Here is a 22,125-nt window from a genome sequence, read left to right on the forward strand (position 1 = left end):
AAGATGTCCTTTACATAAGCAAACACTGTTACACAGCTCTGCTGTTTTGGAGCAGTGATGCTCAGGGCCCTCTGCACCACTATCCCAGAGCACAGAACCAAAGCTCTTATTTTCATAGCCAGAGAGTTTTCCTGTTAAACATTCAGGGGATACAGCTTGTCACCTCTCAGTGATTCTCAATGAAACAAAATATGGACTTGCCAAGACCTTGATGCTCTCTGGATAATAGACGTATGAAGTCTTCTGTGCAACAAGTCTATTATTGCTTCAATAACAACCAGCAGAGCCTGCTTTCTCCCTGGGGTACAGCAGCTAATGCTCATTGAACTCTCTTGCTTCTGCTATCCAAATCCATACTGAATTCTCAGTGTGCTGAACTTAAGGAAAAGAAAAAAAAAGGTACTCTGAGTACTGTGTACTGGATATAAATCTTAATTATATAAAGTGTAATGCACAGAGGAGTCCTGGATGTCTTGTGCAACTGCAAAATTCATGTTGCAGATCAGGATTTAACATGTAGGCCCCAGGACCTAATGTGATTCACAAACTGCATGCTAAACCACAGAGCAGTGTTCATCATTTATGAACCTGCCTTGCTAAACAGTTATGAGTATGCATAAGGTTTCATTACTGTCCCGTTTTCAGTAAGAACTAAAAATCCTGACAGAATAGAGGTGCCATTCCAACTACCCTGTAAAGACAGTTCTGGATTTGAAAGCATTCTGCATGCTTCCAATGGCCAATGTTCTCACTTTTCCACTAACACCTTTTCACATCACAAGATAGTCTTAATTATATAGAGATGTAATGCAGATGCAAAGCATTTAGCTATGATCAGCACTTGCAGTCACATACTTTGAAACAGCATCCTTGGAAGTGCAGAAATTTACAATTCCCTCAGTGAACAGCACCAGCCTCCCACAAGCAGATTCTTACTGCCCTAAAAACAACTGTTTTCTCCAGATTAAGCTCCAAGGTTCCAGCAGTTCCATTTCAGATAGTGCCAGCAGCTTTTCCAAAACACAGCAAAACAGTAGTCCAAGTTCCTGTAACTAAAAAATTAATAACTGGAAAATAAGACTGATTTCTTAGCTGAAACTACCGTACAAACACCCATGACACCTGCTTATCTCTCCCTATACTTAAAGCCTGAAGGCTTCCCTCCCACAACTAACTTTGTTTGGTTGGTTTTTTTTAAATGCAAGCCACATTAGCATTTGTAGTTCAGTGTGAAAGATTGTCTTGGTGATGACTGTCAAGTGAAATGCCGTGTCATGAAGTAATTTCTGAAACGTAGATGCTTCTCTGAATCTCTGCTTCTGAATTAAAAACAACCATAAATGAAAAAAATCTTGCTTCATGCCCCAGCTGGATCCTGCACTATGAAATCTTCAGTAGTACTGTACTTAACCTTGGCAATCACTTTCCTGGGGAGGAAAAAAGCAGGGGAGGAAAGGAAAAACTAATATTCTCTGAAAAAAAGTTTCTGTATATAAAGAATTCTGGATAGAACATTCAGCCTCTGCAGCACAATGCTGGGAAATAGGAAATGCAACGCCTGATTTCTCTGCTATAGCTGCCTTCATGCAGAGCAATCTGATTACATCCTTACTCTTAGTTTTTTACTTTTAGTCCATGCATTACTCTACAGAAACAGTGTGAAACTTAAGTGCTATAACAATGCATACCCTCTGAGTGGTAAAGCTACATTTGTCACAGACTCTCACTGTTAATGTCTATGATTTAACTTCTGGTTGTTTTTTCTTTTGTACTTTTTCCCTCCAAGCTATCCCATTTGGCAAACTCCCTGTTCTGGAAGTAGATGGAGTTATCATTCACCAGAGCCTGGCAATGGCAAGATACCTTGCTAGAGAAGCAGGTAATAGATCTTTGACTATTTTCTTTCTTTTTTCTAAGATTACATTTAATGTTCATGTAAAAATACACCCACAGTAAAAAGAGGAAAAACCAACAGCTTGGCAAGCCTAACCATGCAGACATAAACACCAGCATGGCAAAAATTAAATCAGTGCCTGAGGTTTGGGCTGACTTCTCCAGCCAGTACACTTTATCCACCTGTCCCTTCAGGACAGAAAGCACATACCTGTGGTTTCCCTAAGGCTGCCAGGGCAGTTTCCCTCTAAAGTTCAACTTTGAGCTTCCAGGCTAAGCAGAGAAATGACCAGGAGGAGGAGGTTTTGGAAGCATTAGAGATTATCACAGCAGGCAGAGGACTCTGAAGCAGATTTAGGCAACAATTCTGGGCTAGCAGGGAGATTAGAGGAGATGTTGACATCACTTGCATCTTTAAATACTTATGTGCTGTGGGAGTACACAACCAGTTAGATAAAATGATATGAGACTTAGTAATGCAAGTAATCAAAGAGAGTGGCCAGGCTTTGCTTTAGGTCAACGAGTTGTCATTCAACACCATCTGCAAAATTGGTCTGGCTGAAGGCAGATGTGCCCATGGCATGCTGGACATCAGCAAATTGCAGAGGGGGCTGGGGAGCAAGTACTATCCTACTTCTTTTTTTACACTGTGAGCAAACAGATGTAGCCTGCCTTTGAAAATATCTCCCATTTTCTAACTGAGGAAGGAAGCAGAAGTTCATAGCATTATTCTTCAAGGCACTAACACAACACATTTTCAAGCATGTCAGCAATACTCCGTTCCTGCCCATTTCCTCCAGCTTTGATACAGTCTGCTCTTTGCAAGAGGGGAGAATGAGGAGAGCCCACCTGATGAAAAACAGTGGGAAAGTCTACCTTCCACCCAGGATTCTTCCCTCCCTGGCTCCTGTTGGGAGGCTGATCTGTAGCCATGCTTCTTTTGCAGTCTGAAGTTCAGACTTTTTTCCATTGACTTGCACCAGTGACAAAGATTTGGGACCTGGAGCACACTTAGACCATGCTGTGCTCTTCCTAGAATTAGTTATGCTGTCAGCTACAGCAAGAAAAAGAGCATGCATGGAAGGGGAAAGATATCTTTTCAACTTCATAGTGAAAACTTGCTAGTTCTACCATCAAACCTGCATACACATCGCTAACCCTTTAAATTAAGAACTGGCATTTTTAGGTGCCCAACAACTGCTCATAGCTGAAGGATCACAGAACTTGAGACTCAAGAGGAGAGGCACAGCCCTCACCTTCAAAAACACAAAGTTTCAATAAGGCAGATGACCTGAGCATGAGCAGGCAGTTTGTGATGTAAACCTGCATGGAAGTGAAAGCATAAGTGCAGGTCTGTGAAGTGACAGCTAGGGAGAAAAAGTAGAGGCATTAAGAGAACTGCAGGAAAGCGAAAGGACAGGGGAGAAAAGCAGATTTGTAAACAAGACAAAGTTTGGCTTAGGTCCCTGATTACAAAGAAAGATTAAAAAGTAAGTGGGATGAAATGAAAATGCTCTGAATGGGGCTGAGTGGACAGGATATAAGGGAAAGAGAAACTGACTTTCACATATCCACTTTTGAAGGACATGCTGACCAAAATGGAAAGACCATGAGATGGACAAGGACATTGAAAACTGGAATAGGCAAAGATTAAAGGAAAGGAATTTGTGCTGACCCTTTCAGAATGTGTGGTGGAAAGCAAAGAGGATAAACATGGTTCAGGCTGGGGGCTCAGGTAATGGATAGAACAACTCACTACCTTGGATGGCTGTACAAGGCCAGAAGAGGAAAAAAGCCAAAGTAGATGAAATTGTGCTTGGATACAAGGAGTCAAATCCACATTCTTAGCATCAAAAGACCTGGAGAACATGTATTTTTATGAAAATATTCACAGAGTTTACTTTTGGGGTACCAAAAATTCCTGCTGATGCTGTCTCTAATATCCCTTCATATGCTTGCTTCCCACAGGTCTGGCAGGCCAGACGCCTGTGGAACAGGCTTTAGCTGATGCCATTGTGGACACCATCGATGATTTCATGACACTGTTCCCTTGGGGAGAGAAAAACCAGGACGTGAGAGTAAGCCAATCGCTAAATTAAACAAAGATAGCACGTAAGCCACTATCCTGTGTCTGAGCTCTGGAGACACTGATGGGTGTCAGCCACTGGGTTCATCAGCTCAGCTCAGCAAAGCTGAGCTGGTGGAGCTCTGTGGTTCTTCCTGGAGGCTGATCCCACCTCCTCCTTTACTAGGTTTGTTTTCACCCTTGGTAGAAACTCTGAGGCCATCATGAGCTGCCCCTCACTAATTCAGCTTGAACCAAGGATGTGCCTACACCAAACTGCTCTTCAAAAGGAGAAAGACAGGACACTTCCACCCCAGCTGGCGCTGCGGAATTCCTCTGTCTTGTCACAAGAAGCCTGTGCTCAAATCAAAGATAAATAGCCCCATCCTATCCTTAAGTGTTTCTGCATTTTGCTTTCTTCTAGATATTCAATAAGTATCAGTGTTCAATAACATCCTGCCAGGAACAACTTGTCGGTCACCAGAGCAGTGTAGCAGCACTGCTAATCAGGGCAGGTAGCACAGCCCTCCTGTGCTTTTCTGATGTCACAGCCCACCTTGGTCCTCTTCAGTGCTTCTGACACCAGGCTATTGTGCCATGGCTACTTTAACACACAGTCACAGACTTGTCTTATAGTATTTGGGGTTTCTTTCGGCATCAGGCTAGCACCTCTCACCAGGATCCCAAAAGCAAGCACACAGATCAGTTGCTGGAGGAAGGTGAGTTCATTCCAGCCTTACAAAGGCTCTGCACAGCTCTGACCTGACCCTCTTGGGGAAGTGGAGGTGTAAGAACAGCTCTCACCATAAACTGCCAGTGCAGCCACCTTCCATTTATTCAAAAGCAGTATTTCAGATCATTTAGGGTATCTTATTGCAGAGACCACAGAGTAAAAAATGGTGCCCCAAACCAATAACAAAAAAACAAACAATATGAAAAGTGGTCAGAAATCTTGCAGGGGACAATCTGAAATTTGGAGGTGTAGTACTTAAGAATGTGAATTACTTACATTTCCTAGTTATTTCCTGAAGTTTCCTAGTTTGAGGAGGTTAAGTTGACTCATGAGTTTTAACCATTTCAGAAGAGCCACACTCCTGCTGATGTGCTGGTGCAGAGGCAGCACTGCTGCCCCTCCATAGGGAAGCTCCTGTTGTAATTCCTGAGTGTGACTCAGCTCTCACCCAAGCACTTCTCCAAAAAAGGACCCAGATCACGTCACCAGTGATTAATTTAAACAGGAAGAGCTGGCAGCCAACCCCTATGTGCCCATCTGCACGTATGCATGCTAGATTACATGCTGGGGCCAAAGATGGTTGGGAATTTCACTTTCCCACTCTCCCAACATCGTCCTCCCTTGTTGCAGCAGCCCTCTTATTAGAGGGTAGAAATGAGCCCAGGCACAAACTTCTTGTTAAACACAGTATAAAAAGGGTCCTGGTTTATTCCCCTTCATGGCTTAGTCGTCTTAATTCCAACCATTTACTGACTCTGGCTGCAGCAAGCTCCTACTGTGGGTTTCCCCTTGCAGCCTCTGACTGCTGGTTAGTTCCTGCTAAACTATGACTGCATGCATTAGTTTGCAGACTCTGAATGCAGGGCTTTACCTCACTACCCTATGGCTGCAGGTTCCAACAACAGGCTCTAAGTGCAGACCCAGACTGGCATCACAGCAGTGATTCTCTCTCTCTCCAGGATCCTGTTTCATGATTCTCTCCTTCATACTCTTCAAGGTTCCTCTTGCATGATCCTCCCCTTACGAGCTAACCCCCTCTTTTATCTCACTCATCCTTATTGGATATAGCTGTCGCTCATCAGGACCGAGGCTGCATTGGTTAATTAACACAGCTGTTATTTATCAGGGGTGAGGTCACCTGTATTCCCTTCTCCTACAGTCCCTCTCTCCTCCCGGGTTCGCTGCCACTACAAGGTGGTGGCAGTGGCGTTTCATGGTCTGGTCTCGCCAGACCAGATTTAAGTCAGCTACACACAAGCCAAAACACCTCCTCAGGCCTGACCAGAGTCCACAGGAACACACACCCCCAGAATGGTGAGAGGCTGTGTTATGCCATCTAGGCAAAGAGAAAGCAAAGAAAAGTAGGGGAGCAGAGCTGCAAGCTGCCCATGGAAGCTCCCTCCATGCCAGGCATAGACTCCTCCTTCACCCCACATTCCCCAAAACACAACTGGCATTGCAACAGCTTTGCACCCACCACTGCGGAGCTCTAGGGCTGAGATGTGCCACTCCAGAAGAGGGATTCTGGTTGTCCCCACCAGCTTCAGAACTTGGCTGCACACTCCTGTACTTGGGGAACGTTGTTATCCTCATGATCACACAATAGTTTGGGATTTTTATTTGCAGGGTAAAACGGTGAGGAGGGGATCACCCCTCCCCTCAGATATGAGATTTATGGACTTCAAACTCCTGGCTGATATTTGCAGTCACCTCATCTAGTTACTAAGCTCTTTAAAAAGCAGAAAATTATGTCAAATCTTCAATCATATCTGTAGAAACACTGATTTGATTTCAGCCTGCATTTAGCTTTCTGCCTCTTCTAATTTTTTTTTCCACATTAACCTCAGTTAAAGCTTTAGAAATATTTTCATTCCTGCACACCAGTGCTTATTCACCCAAGCCTGCACATGCTCCTCCAAAATTAGGCCAAGCACAGTAAATGCACAAACTGTGCTATGTGGGTTGACCAGAGGATCACAACGGTCCACAGTCTTAATTGTTTCCATGCAGGTGAGAAGAAAAAACCAGAAGCGGTTTTTCTTGCCAAAGTAAACAGCTTAGCCCCTTTAAAAGCAGCTTTAAGTCTTTCTGCTATGGGGAACAGCTAGTGGAGAACCACCACCATAATAACTTCATGCTTCAGCCATTAACACACAAACACAAAGAGTCTGAGCCTTTTGATCATCCTTTAAAAACACATTTTAGCCACCTCAAATCGTACTGCTGTGGAGACAAAAAAGCAAAAATAACATGACCATCAAAGTTCAAAGATAAATCAACCCCATCAAAAGCTCAAATGCCAAGTTCCATGTCTCACGTAAGAAGGTCTGATAAGCAAAGATAACTGACCAGCATCTGACTGTAAGCATGGAAAGACTGAGCACAAGGGATGCTGGAAATCTGAGACTCTGCATCCTAGAAAAGATAATATTCAAAAGACTCCCTCCAAAATTGCTCTGAGACATTAGGAATGTATCTTGTAGCTGGATTTTTCCCAAATCTATGGTTGAGCTCCTGTCTTGCCATGGCTGGGTGCTTTTTCTGTTAGCACAGAAAAAGGAGCAGCATCACCACAGACATCATGTCAGCATCAAGGAGCACTCAGGTGTTCCTTTAGGGAGGAACTGGCTTCAAGTCATGGCTCAGCTAGCCACAAATGCCATGCTTTGGTATCTGATCCTAATCTCATATTTCAGCTTTCTTTTTCATAAAACCTCAAAAATTCATTTTTCTGACCGCTGTGCATCTCTGTGTTCTTTCACCAGAAAAAAGCATTTGATGATATCCTCACCAACAAAGCACCTGAGCTACTGAAAGATTTGGATACTTTCCTAGGGGATAAGAAGTGGCTGGTAGGGAACTCTGTAAGTATAATTTTGTTTCTTCCATTCCCATCAGGTTGCCAGAAAAATTAAGTAATGGACTATTGCTGAATTTCTGGATTTCATGTCAGGCCATGAAGCAAGTCTCCCCACACGTTTAGCCCTTTGTTCTTACCAATACATAACTGGTCACTCTATTGCAAAGTGACAATTGTTTTCCACAATATTAGAAAAGTGAGGCAAACCAGGACTAGGATCTGCATCTTCTAAAGCAGTTCATACGTATGTTGACACAAAAAATTTTAAATGCCTTTGTACTTGCAAACACAAATTCATGACTACACAGAATCCCATTTATCATCACTGACTTATTTACAAGGCAATACAAAAAACACCTATAAAAACGTAGTACTCTTTTTACCCCAAACTGTTTTCTGCAGCAGTTTCAGCAGGAAAGACTAATATTGTAGCACAACTAATATAGAAGCCAGGACTTTATTTTAACCAATGTTTACTGAAGTTAAGCCTTGCATTACAACCTAACTACTGGCCCTGTAAAAATGGGCTTTCAAAACTCCCAAACCCCAAAATGAAAACTTAAAACAGACAAATCCACAGTTTTTTCAGAATATTAGTAATCCTGGCTTTTGAGATTACCAACTAAAACTTACTGCTTTCTGTCCCATTTCCACTAGGTAACGTGGGCTGATTTCTACTGGGATGTGTGCAGTACAACACTTCTGTCCTGTAAACCTGACCTGGCAGACAAATACCCCAGGCTTCTGGCTCTCAGGGAGAGAGTGCAAGCACTTCCAGCCATTGCAGCCTGGATCCAGAAAAGACCAAAGACTGTAATGTAGATCAGCTGCCCAGAAAAAACAAATGCTTGTTTAGTTTTCAATATGACAAGCATCCTAAGTTATTAACTTCTGAATCACTTACATTAATTTCAGATGGCTATGCTGTATCAAATCAAATTCCACCACTTATATCCACTTGCAAGAGAATCTAAAACAGTGATTTAGTAGAGTAATAAACACTGATTCACAGAAGTGTGGTTTCAATCATATTCCCCCTCTCCTAACACAGTGCTCAATCAAACCAATTAATGTTTTGTGCACTCTCAAAGGGAGAAAAGATGAATACACCTTCCTGGAGAGGGGCGATCTCAACGTTTTGTGTATTGCAGTCTTTCAATCTGGAGGAAAGCAAGTTAAATGGAGGAGGCAAATGTGCGGGACACTATGCAAAAAAAAAAAAAAAAAAAAAAAAAAAAAAAAAAGACGCACTCTAGTCAAAAAAATTCAAGGGCCCAAAAAAAGCACTTTTGAGAAGCTTGAGGTTTATGCTGTGCCTGACACAAACCGAACAAAAACCTCCAAAACAAGCCAAAAAGCAGTTGCATGGCTGAGCTGCTGCCTGCACCAGTTGTCCATAAACACACCAGCTGCAAAAACATTCAACAGCTCAGTATCTATGCCAGTATGCCAGTAAGTAGGAGACAAACTAGGGGTGAGAGGTGGCAACTAGATTTAGAACAAATGAAGGGTTTGCTCTTCCAGGACTGGAGAAAAGGCAGGTGGAAATCCTGGCAGTGTGAATGGCTGTGGATGAAAGTGGTTTACACAAACTCAAGGGGAGACAAGTGCTTGTGAGAGGTCTTCATTGTGTGGTGTAAGCAGATAAACCACAACAAACTTGGGCAGCACTCTGTGCTGGAAATCACCACTCCTGGGAGAGTATTTTTCTCCATGTTTACTTTCCCCTCCACCTCAAGTACTATTTCATTGAATCATGAGTGACACCAAGCAACTCCCTAAGAGAGTGAAGTCAGGTACTGTCAGAACAGAAAGAAACAACTTTTACTCATTCCCAAATTCACCTACTTTACAACTCCTTGCGTGCTTTGCTCTGCCTCTTCACACAGTTTTCCTTCTGTAGCTCCCAAAACTCCTCTCTTCTTCAGCAACTGACTTCAGAGATTGGCTTTGTGTTTTTTCCCCTCTTACATCTTTCCCAATCAGAAAAACAAAACCATATAATAGTTAAGGGATTTCTGGAGATAATTTGGTCCAAGCCCTGCTCACACAACACAGGACCACTTAGAGCCAGCTGCCCAGGACTGCATCCAGTTAGTTTTTGGTTATCCCCAAGGATGGTGACCCTGCAATCTCTTGAGACCCCCAGCTAAAAAGACTAGAAACAGTTAAAAATAAAAAAGGTGCAAACACATATGGGCTTCACAGCACCTAAAGACAGATACTGACCCCAGGGGTAACCACTGCTCCTCCAGACTACATTAACTGATCCCATACACATCCAGAACACTACACAACCCACCCTGAAGGGCAGGGATCTTGTTTCAATCCACATTTGAACCAAGCAGGTGAGAACATGCAGGTACAATGGGATAAGAGTTGGGTTAGCATCATGCTCAACAGAAACACACAACCTAATTAGCTGTAGCATTAAACACCTGTGGTTCTCTGTTAAGTGCCACTATTGAGTCCAGCAGAACCAGTAGAATTAAAGAAGCATGGAAAACTGATTCTTACCCATATTCCTTCTCAAACACTACAGTACAAATTCACCTTATTTCAGTTGTGCGTTTTGGAACAGACAGCACAGCCACAGAACATTTCTAGGAAAAGTCAAGCGGTTCAGTCCACACTTGGAAAACAAGTGTTGGAAAAGCTTTCATTTCCCGCCCATTTTGAATTTGCAGAAATCATGTACAGTTGACCAGAATACTCACAGACTTGATCAAACTATTTGACAGAAGTTTTGTTTTTACAATCAATATCCTCATGCCACTGTAAATGAGAGTATAAGGACACACTGGTAATTACCTACTGCTGGACAAAGCAAAGTCAGTTCAATTGGAACATTCCAGCTGGTTTGAGAACTGCCTAATTGACTTGTAACACACACATAATCATCCCCTCACCTGCCCCAAATCACCGCAAGTACAAAAACATTTTGTCAATCTATGGAATTTTATTGGAACAAGTTGATACAAAACCAGTACGGAACATCAAATGAACCAAAACAAGCAGAAACAGACTCGAGCATTGTCAAATAAGGCACATATAAAAAACTCTACACGCGGAATCCAGTGAAACAGACAGTTTTTATATATATATATATATTTAGAGGTAGAAATAATTACAAAAATACTGACAAATCTTAAGCAGCAGCAGATTTGTTAAAACAATTCCTACTTAGGTCCCCATTTTTAAAAGTGATCTGTAAAACCTTTATTCAGCATCTGAAGTTGGCACATTTGGGCCATTTATGCTTTTAAGCATCAAAAGAATGCTACTGGTGTTAAAAATTTTCAATACCATGAGCAATACAATAAAGAAACTACAAAAAGTTATAAACATTCATAAAACTCCTGGTCAACAGTAATGTAAAAGTCCTTGGAGTACCATCACCACCTTTCTTCCTTGAATTTCACAACATATTTACATTTTAGAGACCCAATGAAGCTTTTAATAGCGTGGCTATGTCTGCTGGAATGGTTCCTTCTTCTCCTGAGGAATAAAGACAAGCATTAGTACAGATTAAAATATTTCACAGACAAAAGCCTATGTGCCCAAACAGTAAAAAAAATCCTCTGCCTGTAGGACTTGGTCACTGATTTCTGGGTCAGACTCAAAGGGTGCTTCCTGTCAAATCAAAGAACAACCAGCAAAAATACATCTTTCTAGTTTAACATTAAAAACCCCAAACAACAAAAGGCTTGTCTGCATTGAGAACCTTCTTTTTTCAGAGTAACATACTGCAGCTTTAATTTACTTAAGTGGACATCATTATGCACAAGACACCTACCTGATTCTGCTGCAGTCATATCTTGTTCTAACTTCAATTTCTGTTGGCTGATTTTGAGCATGGTTTCTTCAATAGTCCCCTTACTGATGAGCTTTATGACTTGTACTTCTCTGAAAATCACAAGAAAAAAAAATCCATTTTTGTAGTTCGGATTAATGTAAAAGGGAAGGATGCTATGCCTTGGCTCAGCTGGCTGGGGTTTAAAGCAAAGATGAGGAAATGAATGAGAGGGCAAAGAGCTTCTAGATTTTCCTCTGCAACAACTGGGCCAGAAAACATGTTTTCTCCCGTACTCCCAGCCACTGCAAATGTCTGGACAGTCATAAAAATCTCCATTAATATAAACAAGTAAAATTCCCCCTAATTCCATTTTACCATTGAATACTGTTAAAATTACACACATTCTATGGTCTCACTCTTTATGATAGGGTGGCACTTAAAAACTTAGACATCTCCTGAAGAGAACAAACATATTGGCCAGACAGTTCCAAAGACTTCAGATCTGCCTTGGAATAGTTCCCAGCACCAGAAATTTGAGAATCGTACACAATTTGAGAGTTATAGTAAACTAGGAAAAGGAGGAGAGTGTAAACAAAGGTTTGTTCTGCCAGCAACATGGACTAAGACAATCACAATTCCTGGCTCCCACACAACCCAGACCTGCTCTACACAAGTCTCTGCTTAAAAATTCTAATCATGAATACTGTCCTTTGAGCCTCCTTTTGAGAGCTCGCCCCCAAAAAAACCCAAGCACTATAAATTAAAATAAATCTTACCGTGTCTGACCTACTCTGTGGCACCGGTCTTCTGCCTGCTTGTCGTTGTAAGGGTTGCAGTCAATGTCGTGGAGGATAACAATGTTGGCCGAGGTCAGATTAATGCCCAAGCCACCAGCTTTGGTGGACAGAAGGAATACAAATATACCCATATCTGTATTGAACTCATCTATCAGATGTATCCTGCAGAACACAAGACACCATGCATCAGGCCTAGGAAAACACTCCACACCGGCTCCAGAGCTGAATACAGAAGTTGGGATGATCTTTTGCAAGAGAGGACAGTGGCACTGCACAGCAGCTCCAAAGTACAGATGTTATATAGCAGAGAAAGGGTACCAACAGACCTCTGCAGTGACCAGAGAAACACACAGAGTGGCAGATGGACAGCAAAGACTGAAAACAGGCTTAAAAGAAGATTTTTGATGATCACAGAACACAAAGAGTCAGTTGGAAGACAATGGAAGACTGAAACACATGAACCAAATGGGAAGGTAGGGGATGAATTTCGCTTCATGACAATCTTCTGTACTAACTGCACATGTAAGGGCAGAAACAGACATCATCTCATCATGGGAAGTAACACCACAGCAAGAATGGCATTTTTTTAAAATAAAGGAAAAAGCATCAAAAAAAAAAAAAAATCTTCAAAAATTCTTGAGGCAGAAAACCAGCTCAGCTCAAACATAAGAAAAGCATGGCAACGTTTTCAGCTGCAGGGACAGACAGAATGGTTTGTCCTAGAGAAACGAAGGGGTATATCTATCTACTGTAAAAGAGATACACTCCAAAGGAATAGCTACAGGTGTTATTACATGCTGACACAGAAGTCAAACACACCAGGAACTGCTGAAGACACACATTTTTCATTTCCATGGCTAAGACTGTAACCCCACCATCTAAACCTCATCTTTCAGCCTCAGCCTTACTAAGGGGATCTGAAATCCAACATTAAACACCTTCTACGGTCAATGTCCAGTGAGCACAGACTTCTGTACTTTGGAAAGGAAAGGTAAGGGTGTCAAGTCACCTTCCCCTCTCCAACACATTCACTTTCTCTCACTCATATTTAGCAAGAGTCACATACCTCTCAGAAATCTGTGTTTTTCCATCCAGCCTAATGTATCTATGTTGCCAGTGTTTTAGGAAAACTTCCAAGATGTCTAGCATCATAGTGAACTGGCTAAACAACACAACTCTGTCACCCTGGAAAGGACAAAGCAAAGCAAAAATTTTGAAATATGTCAACTATGAATGACAAAAATTCTTTATTGATGCAAATATATGATTTTACTTTCACAAAATCCCTGTTTCCCGAAATAAAAGACTAAGCTGAAAATCATCAAGCCAGGATTGACTTTCAGTGAAGATTCCATATCCAGTAGTTCCGCTGCATTAACGCACTGTCATTGCATGAATATTTTAATTACTTTGTGTTTAGGTGGCTCAAACAAATCACTTATCAAATGCATAAATGATAGATTACTTAATCTGTAAACATCAAAATACTTTCATTCAAAACTTAAATTTAAATATTTCATGTAATATAGAGAGTAGTCCTATTTTGTCTGAAACAGTCAGATCCACAGCACCTACTTGTGCAAATTCAGGATACTCTGGAGCATTATGGCACATGCTTATTTGCAAAATAAACCTGTTTGAATCTCAGAGCAGGACTTGAAGCAGGGACCTCCTTACCCTTCCATGGGCTTAACACACATGATTATTTTAATGTAATTCAGACTTATTCAACTGCCAAAGTGAGGTGTGAAAATTGTGCAAGACCCTGTATATTAACAGAGTAGTTAACTTGGTATGAATACTCTGAAACATGGAAAACTGGGAGAATTTATTTCAGCTGTCTCTGAAGTGATGTGCATACTCAGGGCTGCACATTAAAAGCTGTAAGTGTTGCTTTGCAATTCTGTACATGCACTAAATTACATTGTAAAACTCCACAGCAAAGCAACTGGATTGCATACAGAGCTGGCAGACATTAATTTAACCCATTATTTAGAGCCACTCTTTAGACAGGGAAAAGCTTCAGCCATCTGCAATACCTTCTCTTTAAGGTTGGAGAGAATGCGTTCCAGTGCTCTGAACTTTCCAGAATCCAGGATCTGATCCATGTCTAACATGAAGTCATTGATGTGAGAATATTGCTTACAAAGCACATGCAGCTCAAAATCTGTCATTACTGTCATATCTTCAAAGATAAGGTCAGGGTTAGCATCACGATGTGTGGGTTCCTATTAGCAAAAATGAAGGGAAATAATGTAATACACAAACTCATCAGAGAAAATAAAAGCAAATCCACCACACAGAGTAGCATCCATGATCTCTGAAAGAAAAAAGTAACACACCTAGACATGGACAAATGCTAGAGCAAGGCTCATGCAAGCAACAGAAGATGAATTCTCAACTTCAGGTTTATAGGAGAGGATAACTATTTCACAATTTAGCTCTTACAAGCGCTTGTACTACCAAAAATTTAAGAGGATATGCTCAGCCTTCCTAGTAATTACCTACTTCCCATCAAGCTCTACAACATTTATCCCTTTATCAGACCTCTTCCCCTGAAGACACATTCCGTAAAAGGGAGGTCCAATCCTTGGATAATGGTAGAAGACATGGAAAACCCAGCCCAAGATGTAGGGTGGGTAGAGGGATATCATGCCTGGAAGAGGAAAAAAAGCCACATCTGGAGAGTACGACGGTATGGGAATAAAAAGGGACAAAAATCCTTCATAAACTGAAGAGTCTCTTTTTGCTTCCCCCCAACGTTGTCTGGATTCATTTCAAAAAAAAAGGTGAAGAATATTCAAAGTCAGCTCCAACTTTTTTAGAGCACTTGCAACACAGGTATTGAGGTATTTTTTATATATATTTTAGAAATAAGGAACGATTTTCCCCAAGCTCCCCAGTCATTAACCCCATACAAATAAAAAAAATTTCTTAACAGATCAATACTTATGCCTTCCCTATTTCAGTTCTATACTACTCAGAAAACTGCTAAACTCAAGTGGCCATCTAAGATTTTTTCTATAAACACTTTGGTTTTAAATTCTGAGGTGGAGGGAAGAGGTGCTAAGGGGGAGCTTATGAAAAGGAGATGACTGCAGACCCATAACTGTTCTCTCCATTCTTATGATATGAAAATTGGCATTAAATACCTACAGAGCTTGATTAGATCACTGGACAGAGGCAGAGAAATAAAAAGCAGCGACAATGAATTAAGTTTGGCCAAGACACATTTTTGACCAGAAGTCTGGCAACAAAACAAACAAAGAAACAAGTTTGCACTAGAAATTCTGAAAAATGAAAGATTGTTTCTGAATCTCATCCCCTTACCTTGAGCATGAGGGTGGACATCGTCCTGAGCTTGTCATTCGTGTAGTACTGGCGATGCAAAAGAGGGTGATTGGCCATTTTTCTAAGTTGCATCATTGCATTTCCCATATCAGAGCTTTTCTCTGTAAAAAAAGACATCTTTGTACTGTTACTGAAAATAATCGTCTGAAACACCTTTATACTTCAGTAGAGCTTTGTTTGCAAGAACTCAGCTTGAAAATTCACCTATTATCTGAACTTCAAAAAAATCCATAGAAGGGATATAGACAGTTTATGAGCATTAGACATTTCTACAAAGCAAAGACTGGAGTCACATTCAACATATGTCTCAGCATGAAAAAAATCCACCAAAAGGAAACAAGGCCCTTACATACCATTACTGTCAATAGTTTTCTTGAGCTTGTTTAAGAGAGCCAAGTAGAGTTGTTCCTGTTTCTCAGACATGGCACACAGTTCAATGAGATCTTTTTTGGGAGGTAGTTGTTTAAGAACCTGACAAAACAAAATTATACCAGCTACAACATATAGTGTTGTGAACCATAAGTAATTCTGCACTGTCTTACCACTGTTATGATACTCTGTTCATTCTCCTCACCCCAACCCCTTTCACTGCTTGTAGCTTCACTAACTTGCACAGTAATTCAACTCAGATCTGACCTGGATTATACATCAACCTCCCTACCAAGTAACATGGCCTGCACACTCCAGAACTCCATGAAATATTATATGCAATACCTGGGATTTACTCCCCTGCTAATGAGCATTACCTCCTTCAGACCACTGAAGTCTGCAAGCACCTGTTAACATTTTTTAAGATCAGTAAGTAATTTCGTCTCATATTCTAGTGTTGGTCTCAGAGATTATCAGGCTTTTTGATAACACAAACCCATCATTTTCAATATAAAATGTTACCTCATCTTTTACTCTTCTCAAGATGAATGGTTTTATTATCTGCTTTGCATGTGCAATTCTCTCTTTCTCATATATGCTTTGTTCTTCAGCACTCTTCTAAGGAAAACGTCAAAAGAATTCAATTACAGTCTGAAGCTTTAAGCTGTAACACCATCACCTTAACTTCTCTAACTTGATGAAAACCCCAGCCAAAACGTACATACTTGAGTTGACCATTAGTATTCAAAGATATCCTGTTACAAGATATTTTAATTTAAAAGGTTTACTCAATTGTTTCATTTTCTAGATTTTCATAATCACATTGCCTGTTTCCATAAGATAGCAATAAAACAGAAGTTAGGCAGCAATAGCAGTCTTCCAGCAAAAAGAACAAAGTTATTTTCAAGAAGAGAATTCATGGCACTCACTGTTTTTGAAGAGAACATCCTTCGAATTTCACTTGTGCTACTGCTGAACATATGGGGCATGACAAAATTCAAGAGGGACATCAATTCCAATAGATTATTTTGAACCGGAGTCCCCGTTAGCAGCAAGCGATTCTTGGCCTGTTTATACAAAGTGGACAGAGCAATGAGAAACATTTGTCACACAGGCTAAAAAATATTATTGGTAAAAACCCCACAGCCATGGAGAAGTGAGAAAATGAGCCTGGTTTAAATTTTAACTATTTAAACTTATTATATATTTGAAATATCATGGAATAATTTCCTTGTTAAGTCAACAAAACCCTTTACAGATCTGTGGGGAACTGTGCGCCAATTTAAGACAATTAAAAAACTATTCCTGGATCTATTAGGCTTCTTCTTGATTGTTCTGTTTGGGCTTTGTTTTGGTTGTCACTGTTGGTTTTTTTTTGTTGTTTGGGGTATTTTTTCTTCCTCCTGATGACTGTGTTCATTGCTGCTCCCCTATCAAGCTCTCTAATGTCACACAGTACTTAAGCACAAGTCTTGAACTGCAAGTACTAGAAAGTTTCATTGCTTAAAGATCAGCTTTTTAAAAAGGCTATTGATGAAAACATGATTTTGAAAAATAAGTTGCAGTAAGTGATCTTAAGTTTATTATTATTGCACAAATACTACAGTGTTAGATCATAATATTCAGAGAAAGAACTGTACTCAAATATTTTTCAAAACTCCACTTTCTCTGGCTGCAAGCCACAAGAAAAAATATTCTCAAGCTGGCTCTTCTTACATAGCCCTATCAGAGCAGGTCCTTAAATACTACAAGGTTTCAGCACAAGCAATCAGAATAGCATCTTTAAAATCATTACTGCTATGGGATATAAATGGGAATTTGCTTAATACCGAAACTCAAGCACTACTATCATTGTATTGATGATACAGGAAAATTTATTACATTTCTTTGGGAGCTAATGTCCCTGAAAGAGATCACAGTGAAGGATCCACTCCTTAGACCACACCAACACTTAAATCCACTTGCATACTATAGAATCTCTGAAGTTACGTATTTGAACTTTACAGTCAATATTCCATTTTCCCCCTGCTTGTAACTACAAAACAGAAAAGCCAGGAGCTGTCCCTCTAACCCAACAATAACTAAACCTCTTACATTAATTGTCATGAGGTGCTGGTAGCGGATAGAGCTCATGTTCTTGAGCATATGGCCTTCATCAAAAATTGCATAGTTAAGCTTCAGCTTGCGGAACAGTCCTCGATCGTCTGAGCTGCTGATTGCAGAGTTGTATCTGTCAGAGATAAATATCACTTACACTTAGTCTCTCTCTGAAAATGAATGTACTGTTACCACAAACAAATCAAATTCTCTAATATTGTTAAAGAGTTATGGAGAAAGTATATGAGAGGCAGTAAAACTGCCTGGAAGTAACCAACCACAACACAACAGCTTATTACTGGAAAATGATTTCAGTTTACTTGATAAGCCAATGCTCTCAGTAACACTTCCTAAAAATCTACTGAAGACAATTAAAATTATAATATTATCTGTAATATACATGCTGACTGACACATATTTAAAGCATCTATGACATAGTATGTCTTACACGATCATAAAACTCTAGTTAACCATTATCCAAAACCCAACTCCTGAAATTGTCTGGTTTCTTGTACCACTAGAGGTCAGCAGGACCTCACTAAAACTCACTGTCTGTAGTGTTTTAACTGTACTTACGTAGTCACAATCACATTGAAATCAATGACTTTATTATGAATGTCCACCCTGAGATGTTTCCTCTCTTCTTGGGATCCTAAAGAAGGAAACAACATAAAACGAGTACAATTATATATATTTATATACATGTAACAATTAAAGATATGGCAGAGAAATCACTCATTGATAAATCAGTGTCTTAAACAACTGTCTTTCAACAGCACTGCCATGAGCAATTCATCTTTTCTTACACGGGCCATGCAAGTAACTGCATTATTTGATTCATTTCTTAACTAGATTCCTCACCATAGTAGAAGAGGACATTCAGTTCAGGACACCACAGATGAACTTCTCTTATCCAGTTATCTGTAAGACAACATTAAAACAAAACCCAAGTAATCTGTACTTTATTATGTCTTACTGTTTCACACCTCAGCATCAAACCAAACATCTGATTTTGATGCAAATCCCTTTAAATTCTCCTGAAGATTAAGAAATATTCCATCTTAAAACTGGAAAACTGATACGTAAGAAACTGAACCAACCCCAACTGGGCTTTCAGTAATTCAACCAGCTTGCACTTTAAACTCCTGCAGGAACAGGCCCTGCACGGTCTGTAACCACTGTGTGAAATAAATACAACGTGTAACTTTGCAGCTTGGTTTCTTCCTTAGACAGTTAAATCCTCAGAAAGCAAATCACTTCATCTGTCAGTACTAGCCTGCAGAAGTATGTCATTAGGAGAGACAGTGCCTCTGGGAGGAGGCAGAGGCCTGACATCCCAGCTGTGCAGCTCCAGGTGTGCAGCAGCCCAGTGGCCACAGGCAACACTGCTGCGCCCAAGGGGAAGCTGCTTGACAGCCAATACAAGTGCTGACCCTAAACCACAGCAGAAGGGGGACTCTGCTAAATGCCACTTGGGAAGGGGCTGGACCCAGATCAGGGATGAGGAGACACCTCTGGAAAAGTGTTAGGAAAGCTGCCAGCAGACTGCACTGCCCACACATTGCTGACCTGTCTCTAAAATTCAGACTCCAAGACTGCTTTTGTGAAAAAGCATCTTTGTTCACGTACCTAGGAACACCTCAGGTTTTAAGTAATATATGCATTATTAAGGGTTGTTTCAAAAACTAGGTTCCAGTGGAGCTTGAAAGCACACTAAAAATGACAATTTCAAACTTAAAGTTGAACAACTGGAAACTTTACTGAGAAATCAAGAGAAATTTTTGAAGCACAAACAAGTATTTTATATTAAAAGAAGAATTATTTTCAAAATTCAACTTGTTATTTCCTCCTGTCATTCAACAAATCCAAGTTTAACTCCATCAAGAACCATTTTCTGCTCAGTCTCATCAGCTTTGCTGACATTTGATTCCACCATACTTTTTCCAATTTCAAATAAGGCCATAAAACAATCAGAACACACAAGTAAAAGACAGTTAGCCTCATCATTTTAGGATTTTCATCTGCTTTGACAGATGCTGTGCAGTAAAGAGGAAAAAAGACAGTAAATATTTAAAATGTCATGAAACCTAACCCTAAGCACAGCCTGAAGACTAGGAAATTCAGCCAATATTCAATAGGTAAAAAAGGCTACTTTGCTACACAAGTTCAGACTGTAACAAGCAACTTCATTTTTTTTGAAAAAGACAGATCATCTAAAAAAGTTGCATCCTAAGTCTAATTAATTCAGAACAAGCATGCCTGCAGTATGGTCTGCATTCCAATTCAAATTACTTAAGTAGTTGAGTACCATGATAAGAAACCCAAATTTTCTTTCATTAAATTATCTTTGCTTTATGGTATGTCCGTGATATTTTTTTTCTGAACAAAATCATTTTTCAAGCTTAGAACTTACCTAACGTTGAAGCTGGCACAACTATCAAATGCGGACCTTTATTGCCCTCTTGGTAGAGATAAGCCAGAAATGCAATAGCTTGAATTGTTTTTCCTAAGCCCTAAGAGAAAAGAAATCCATTTAAACAAAATTTACAATCTGTGGGACATAAAAGTGTTTTGAACTCATAAGACAATTACACTGTAGTGATGGCCCAGTAAAGATTAGGTATCTCATTAGAAAACTTGTTCTGTTTAAACAATTTTACAGAAGACAATTCCTTCTTAAGTACAACCTCAGTCAAACTTCATTATCATTATCAATATTTGAACAAAGATTCATCTTTTCAATTTATGAAATTTTTCATTTTAGTTCAAGTTCATCCCTCAAATGATATTCAAAAATGTACCTTCCTGAACCAATGGTGCAGAAAAATGATTACTTGGAAACTAAATGTTTACTTCCATTTGAGCCAGTAGTACAAAAGGTACTGCAGATATTTCTGAAGTGGAATTTAATATGGGAATCAGATTTAAGATAAGCCTACATTTCCACTAACACTCACTTTTCCTGTCTCCTGCATCAAAATTTTAAAAATTGTGTGTGGTTGTATCTACCACAAAACACACACATTCTTACTAACATAAAACATACAGAAGCTGAGAAACACTGCCTAAGTCATAGCAAGGCAAAGCAGTGCTTTCATTCACGGTTTATCAGAAGATGAACAGCAGCCAGGATTAAAAACAACAGGCCACAAATTCAGCAGCTGCATCAGTAAGTATTTTTGTGTTGTACAGCTATGGGTGATGTCACCATTTAACAAAACCTCAAATCCATAAGCTTCTCTCTCTTAGTTCAAAGTTGATGGGGAGTGTCATGACAAGAGATGGTGGAAATGGTCCTTCTGAAGAAGCAGAGAAGGTTTCTACCCACTTGATTTTTCCTGTATTGTTATCTGCCTGTTTTGAAACTGATGAAGAAATGGAGAAAATAGGAGGTCACCACATTGAATGCTGGACAAGTAGAACGAATTACATTTTTGGGGAAGGAGCTGTTAAACTCAATGGTTTGAAAATAACCTGTTGCAGCAGAAACCAGTTCCGTTGCATCGGAAGACACCATGTGACTTGTAATTGTCAGTGTCCGTGAATCTTAGGCTGTCTTTGATTTTCAAATGGAAAGGAGTTCAGCAGCTTCTAAAATCTTGGAGAACTGTTTGCAATTTAAGACTACTAATAATCTGCTTGAGGTTCCTAGGCAAGGATTTAACAAAGTCTTATTTGCAAAATTTGAACAATTCTTAAATAAGGAGTTTCACTTACCATTTCATCAGCCAAGATGCCATTCAATCTGTGCTTATACAGCAGTGCTAACCAGTTCAAACCAATCTTCTGATATGGCTTCAGTTTCAAACTGTTAAAAACAATCAAGTTTATTTCCACCTTTTATTTGTTTCTCCATGAAACACAGCTTTACACTTATGGTAATCACAGACTGGAGGTTTAACACTGCCTTTATTTTAATGCACTCCAGACCTCTTTGTGTAATGAAAAACACAAGCTTTCTTAATCAGTCACCTGTACACAAACTGAGTTACTTATCTGCATTTTCATAGATCTAAAATGATCAAAATGAGCCAGTGAGTCAGTCAGTGAGTAGAACACAACAAATACTTCTCTTCTACAACGAGTGATACACAACCAGATAAAAGCAGCTACAGAACGACTCATTTTCAAAGTACACAATGAATGAAGTGGCATTTTTCAGCT

At 40.0% G+C, this 22,125-nt stretch overlaps 2 protein-coding genes across 5 annotated transcripts in view; one reads left to right on the top strand and one right to left on the bottom strand.

Moving 5' to 3' along the window:
• Positions 1–8,565, top strand: part of HPGDS (hematopoietic prostaglandin D synthase) — a 29,535-nt gene extending 20,970 nt beyond the window's left edge. For both annotated transcript variants that reach the window (XM_083861537.1, XM_083861538.1), the window contains exons 3-6: positions 1,787–1,879; positions 3,862–3,971; positions 7,457–7,555; positions 8,209–8,565. In XM_083861537.1, coding sequence (XP_083717663.1) covers positions 1,787–1,879; positions 3,862–3,971; positions 7,457–7,555; positions 8,209–8,373 — 467 coding nt within the window. In that variant the 3' untranslated portion in view covers positions 8,374–8,565. The remainder of the gene's footprint in view (positions 1–1,786; positions 1,880–3,861; positions 3,972–7,456; positions 7,556–8,208) is intronic.
• A 131-nt stretch (positions 8,566–8,696) lies between these two features.
• SMARCAD1 (SNF2 related chromatin remodeling ATPase with DExD box 1) overlaps positions 8,697–22,125 on the bottom strand; it is a 42,657-nt gene continuing 29,228 nt past the window's right edge. For 2 of the 3 annotated variants that reach the window (XM_083861535.1, XM_083861534.1), the window contains exons 12-24: positions 21,679–21,769; positions 20,375–20,474; positions 18,823–18,882; positions 18,538–18,613; positions 17,959–18,094; positions 16,794–16,931; positions 16,387–16,482; positions 15,849–15,966; positions 15,475–15,596; positions 14,184–14,372; positions 13,211–13,329; positions 12,124–12,306; positions 8,697–11,457 (exon numbers count right to left, since the gene is read on the bottom strand). In XM_083861535.1, coding sequence (XP_083717661.1) covers positions 11,223–11,457; positions 12,124–12,306; positions 13,211–13,329; positions 14,184–14,372; positions 15,475–15,596; positions 15,849–15,966; positions 16,387–16,482; positions 16,794–16,931; positions 17,959–18,094; positions 18,538–18,613; positions 18,823–18,882; positions 20,375–20,474; positions 21,679–21,769 — 1,663 coding nt within the window. In that variant the 3' untranslated portion in view covers positions 8,697–11,222. The remainder of the gene's footprint in view (positions 11,458–12,123; positions 12,307–13,210; positions 13,330–14,183; positions 14,373–15,474; positions 15,597–15,848; positions 15,967–16,386; positions 16,483–16,793; positions 16,932–17,958; positions 18,095–18,537; positions 18,614–18,822; positions 18,883–20,374; positions 20,475–21,678; positions 21,770–22,125) is intronic. The other variant, XM_083861536.1, reaches the window with a different exon arrangement.

The sequence above is a fragment of the Zosterops lateralis genome (genome assembly GCF_965231275.1).
Source record: "Zosterops lateralis genome assembly, chromosome: 5".
NCBI classification, from domain to species: Eukaryota; Metazoa; Chordata; class Aves; order Passeriformes; family Zosteropidae; genus Zosterops; species Zosterops lateralis.